The following is a 5793-nucleotide window of genomic DNA, read 5'->3' as shown; positions in this document are numbered from 1 at the left end:
CGCTGGATCGTACCGAGCTCCAGAGCGGGCACCGCCTGCTCAGCCCTGCTTTCCCCTCAGCGCACGGAGCTGAGGAGTCCCTGGGCCAGCGATTACTCCAAAGGCTGCTGCTTTAACAACGTGGCATGTTCTGAAGAGGAGACTCTGGTATCAGAGCCAAAATATACTGAATCCACTTGCTGGTCTGGCTCCCACTGAGATTAGAGATCAGGCTCCGAGAACACTTTGAGCCAGCATGTCTCTGCTGTCTCCTCTCCAGGATGTACTGCAAAGGACACGTACTGTGCATGCTCTGGGGGTGGAAACGTGCTTAACACTCTATTTGTGTGAACAAAGCTGGCAGCTCGGGAGGATATTGTGGAGCAAAGAAGCTCTATTGTGTTTGCCAGTCATCACGAGAATCAAATGAACAAATTTAGAATAAGCAAATTGGGCTTGAGTTCCTTTAGCAGAAAACGCTCAAAGGCTAGTCAGGCTTAGTGAGAGAAAGTATGGGATATTCTTTCTGAAATAATCCCTAGTAAACATTGGGACAGCAAAACCATCTGCTCATTTTGCTGTTCATGTAGTTGCTCTGTCTTTTAGATCATGCATTAAATCTACAAAGGTAGAAGATAAATTACTTCTGTTTCTCCAATTGAAAAAAATGACTAAATTATACAGTTCAAACCATATGCACATTATCACCTAGGGAAAAAAGAATTGTGCACCAAGCCAGGTGAGTCCATTCCCAATGCCAAGTCACAGAAGTAACAAAAACAGATGCAAAAGAAGAAATTGCACCTACATTTGAAGAGATTCCTTGACAAGCCCCAAAAAGAGGTGTTGAGTACAGAGAATTGGTAAAGAAACAATGACTGAAGAAGAACACAGCCCATACCACCAAATGAAGACAGAAAAAAAAATAAAAAAAAATCAGAGACTATGGAGAGAACAGAACACAAACCTTGTTAATTTGGGACTCAAAATACCAGCAAATTTAGACTTTCCCCATTAATAAGCTAAAATTAGGCCAGACCATGTTCCCATTAGAAGCTGCCCTGCCTACTTTCTTCAGCTGGAAATCACAAAAGGTGTTGGGGCAAGAACAACAAATATTTTCATGGTGGCACAACTTGGCCCTGCAAAAGCACACTTGTGTCCAGGACTGGGACATGGGAATACAGAAATCAGTGCCTGAAAACCTCCTGATCACATAGAGGTTTCAGAAGAAAAAGGATTTTTGAAACCTTTAAAATACCCCATAAAACCCTAAGACACTGGCAGGAAGACAGGCTTTTAGGGAAAGCAACTACCTTATTCCCAGAAATTAGGGCATGTCTGTTAGACCCATGCAAACTACAAGTTAGGAATAACAGGCAAGTTCCTGTTTCAGTGCCTCAAACCTGCTGTGATTTTGCTGGGAAAAACTACTCACACATTTTGTGTAGTCACCATGGCTACACAGGGAAAGGCTCCTGAAAGTTCCAAAGCCAAGTGTGGGTGCTGGAGCTCAGAGCCCCTGCCTGCAAAGCACGATGGCAGTGGCAACCCACCCAGGAAAGTCAGGGAATAGTCTTGGGCACAGAGACCAAACCTGCAGGGATGAATCCCACCCCCAAAACAAGGGACAATCCTTCACAAGTGAAAGAGCAGCTTATTTGCCATTCCAAATGCAAATTCTACCCATGTCTTTTGCTAGGGCAAAGGAGGCAGCAGAGAATCATGTAAAATGCATAACTGTCCAAAAATATTCAGAAAACCATCTTTTCTTTTCTTTTTCCTCATGGATAATGGATGAGCCCTGAGGTGGCAGTGACTTTCAGCAACCAACAGCCCAGACCTGGGCTGGGGTCAATAACCTCATTACAACATGCATTTTGCTGCTGTCATGAGCTATTCAACAGGAACACAAAATTCTTTGTGTGTGTCTGATTACCCCAAACTGTCAGTGGTTAATTCCAAAAGCGCATCCTCACTTTAAAATGGTAGTTCTACCACAAATTAAACTATTATAGCCATGAGTAAAATTAGGTTCCACATTTGTACTTTCTAAAATATCAAAGGCATGATTAGCCAAGTCTTTTGTCTAAGATCTCTTGAGTCCTGGAGGTAATGAAAACTGGGTCGAGGAGCAGTTTCTCGGAAAGTTTAAAGCAAATGCTGTGTTCAAGCATTACCTGCTCCTGTGACTCATGGAGTACTTAGTCTAGAGAATGGAACTACTGTACCAACACACAGATACCAAGAGCAGTCCCCCTGCCCTGACCAGAGGAGGAGGAAGGGGTGGAAAAGAAAGGCATTGCAGATGATTTTGAACAGTTTCCTGTTATGGCCCCTTGAAAGAAACCCAGCCGTACTTTCCCCCTGCTTTCTGTTTGCTGAATTTCTCCTGACAGTTGGCTCCTTCGTTTGCCAGAACCACAACAAAGGACAGCCTTGAGTTTCCACACAGGCCATTTTCTCCCTCTCTCCTCTCTGATCATCTCACAAAGGTATTATTGTTGCTGGCTCACTGGGGCTCAGTGCACCTGAGGCACATCAAAGGCACTTTTTAATGCCCGCCTGACCACACAGGTCTCTCTCCCACTGCATTAAATTAAACTCGATGATTAATCTCTGTAGCCCTCAGGGTCCCTTGGTGCACACAGAGAGAGAAAATATATATTTCTATCAAAACACAAGTATAATATACTTTCATTTTATAGCCCTAATTAAAAAAAGGAACAGCTAATTTTGGCCAAATGCAGCTGCATATAGGTCTCATTAAAGCACAAATACAACTGCTCTGTGTGCTCCATGTTCACTTCATGCAGCCTGTGCAGGTAATAGATAAAAGAACAGAAAACTAAAATCCTTTCACAGATTAGATCCAGAGAAGTTTAGAATTTACTTATTGTCTGCTGGCTAGAGATTGTTATACCCCTCCCTGTGCAGATGACTGAAGGCAGGCAGTTAAGGAAATGATTATAAAATGCTGAGTAGGTAGATTTAAGTAAAAATCTATTTAAATGTAGCAAAAACTGCACAAGCACCTATTCCTGAGTTTGGACTGAAGTGAGTTAAAGCCTTAAAAGGTTCTGCCTCATGCAGTCTGTGTTTGACTCTGGGGCTGCTTTGATGACAGAACAATCAACATGGATTTTATCACATCCCTTTTGCTACATTAGCATATTTAATGGAGCCACAACTCTCATGGTTGTGGAGAGTGCACACAAAACATATTAATACTGAGGTGCCATGCTCCAGTTTGGGAAGCCAAACAATCTATTATTGTGAATTGGGTGTATGTTAGAACTTACCAATGTACAAATATCAAAAAATTAATAAATAACCACACACATGTCCTCCTCCAGGGCTGGCTGTACTAAAGAATGAGCCAGACTCAGCTGGCCCACTGCCAGCTACCCAACATTGCCCTTAGACCTTTGGGGGAAGCTGCCTGCAAGCTCCTCAGCTCACTGCAGTCCAGTACTACATCTCTATTAACTCATTTTAGCAATTTAAACTAACTCAGCTAAATGAAACAGGTTAGAAAGAGTTCACTCAAACAGCTTCTACTGAAAGGGCAGAAACATCCATCAAAAAACCTGGAAATAATGAAAGCAGTGGCCAAGCTTGAAGGGTGACTTCTCCCCCAGGGTGCCTCACCTGCCCTGTGATGGACAGACAGGTACCAGTGGGATTTTTCAAAGACAGAGCAGCCAAGAGTGATGGAGTTTGAAGCTTGAAACTTTTGTTTAGGAATGAACCAAAATATATTCCAGCTGGTCTACGGGATTTAAGCTCAATGCTCTGCTTCACAATAGTGGGATTATTCATGTCTTTAAGTTCAATCACGTGCTAAAATGCTTTGCTGAACGACAACCCGAGTGACAAGATCACCAGTTATTCATGCTCAAGATCACCATGGATTCATACTGTTACTACAGAGACAACTTAACTTATTGTTAAACCTGATGTTTTATTATCAGCCTCCTTTCTTTTTCTCTCCTGGAGCTTTCTCCATGAAGGATGTCAGTCCTCTCCAACACCTCTAGCACTCCCAGTGCCATTTGCTCCTTTTGGAAAAATCCAAGTTCTAATAATTCTAAATTTAAGACCAAAATGAGTTTTAAATAAAAAATGTGGCAGAAAAGAGTACTTATCTAAATGGAATGCTCTCAGGCTCATACATTTTAAAACAGTATAAATTTCAAAGGCAGACACTAAATTTTAATTGCAATCTTAGAGAAAGCTTTTGTATTAATTCACTGAGGAGAAAATTAGCAAAGTGAAAACTGCTTATTGGGAGGGTTTTCTTTCTTTTTAGTCATGATATGTCTCATAATTCTGTACACCATGGCAATTTTCAGAGGGAGAAGGATTTATATTGATTAAAGGAAGAGGTGGGGGAGCAGGGCTGTGACTGAAGACGGGCACTCCTTTTCCAAAGACACTCTCTGTAACACATTAGTGACAGCCTTGTCACAGATAACTCAGGCTCAGGCCTTGGCTCAGATTTCAGGCTGCTCTTTAAGCCACTCTGGCATCGTGGTTTTTACTTTCCATGTCATTTTTCAGTATTGATTTCTACTACTATTAAAGTTCTTGCTTAATAGCAAATGCACAGTAATTTATAATTAATATCCAAAGGTAAAGATAGAGTTACCAGAAAAAAAAAAATCAAGGAAAAAAGAATGGGGTGAGAAGGACAAAGGTCAATTTTCCCTTCAAAAACATAAGTTAGTAAATTCTGCACAAATTAGGATGACACATACAACCTACCCCCATGTGGCACGAAGATGTTCCACAGATCATAGCGACTCGGGATGTAATCGGCTGGTTCTCACATGGAAGGTTATGTCCTTTCACATCTGCTCCAATTACTCCTATTAAAATAAAATTAAAATTCTCTGTTAAAGAAGAACAAGCCACCCTGCACCAAACAGACCTTTTCTGCACTCAAATAATTGTTGAGTATCTCACATCACTGCCACAAATCAAGAAAGTCTACTTAGCCAATAAAGGAAATAATTTTATCCATCAGAATAAAGTATTTATTTCAGATATAAGGACCAAAGATGATTTCTTCTAAATGCATGTCTATCACCATGATTTTTAAGTGTTATTTTACCTAGAAAGTGTTATTTTACCAGTCATTTATTCTCTTAGGTAGCTCTGACATGCAGAATAAAAGTGCCCTGCTGTACTGTCAGGCTGCAGATGTGTTTATTTGTTCACAGTTTATCATGAACATCCTGGTTGATGTGTTTTGTCAGGGGATGAGCTGGAGAAAGGGGTAACTTGGCAGGAGACTGGAAGGCTGCCAGCTTTGTTGTCCTCACTGCTGCTGCTGTTCTGTCCATGTCAGAACCATCTAAAGGCAGATTACTCCTCCCCTTGGAGGAGCTGAGCTTGGCTCTGAGGAGCCTCTGCGTGCAGGACAGCACAGGATGGAGCACAAAGTCAGCACCACTCAGTCTGCAGCAGAAAATATACCCAGGAGATGCCAGGGAGAAGCCAGGCAGACCCACAGCTGAGCCTCAGAACACATCCCATCCTGCTTGATTCACTTCAGGGGAGGCTACAGAGGGAATCTGCCCTCTCCTCCTCCTCTCTCAGGCTGCTTCCTGGCACCACATTGTGCTGCACCCAGCAAAATGCAGCAGCCAACAAGTAACATTTTTACACTTGACTTTTTTTTTTCTTAAATATCACTTTTCATCTGGCAAACTGGTCACCAGACTGTGCATTTCCATCTGCAAAGCTCAGTTTGGAGACCAGTATGTCAATACTGATTAAAAAAAAAAATTCCCTTCCCTTCCCTTCCCT

At 42.0% G+C, this 5793-nt stretch overlaps 1 protein-coding gene across 6 annotated transcripts in view; it reads right to left on the bottom strand.

Moving 5' to 3' along the window:
- FGGY (FGGY carbohydrate kinase domain containing) overlaps positions 1 to 5793 on the bottom strand; it is a 202668-nt gene that overhangs the window by 58140 nt on the left and 138735 nt on the right. For all 6 annotated transcript variants that reach the window (XM_015635969.2, XM_015635972.3, XM_015635971.3 and 3 more), the window contains one exon: positions 4747 to 4850. In XM_015635969.2, coding sequence (XP_015491455.1) covers positions 4747 to 4850 — 104 coding nt within the window. The remainder of the gene's footprint in view (positions 1 to 4746; positions 4851 to 5793) is intronic.

The sequence above is a fragment of the Parus major genome, chromosome 8 (genome assembly GCF_001522545.3).
Source record: "Parus major isolate Abel chromosome 8, Parus_major1.1, whole genome shotgun sequence".
Classification (NCBI taxonomy): Eukaryota; Metazoa; Chordata; class Aves; order Passeriformes; family Paridae; genus Parus; species Parus major.
This window is presented reverse-complemented; position numbering and strand designations above follow the sequence as displayed.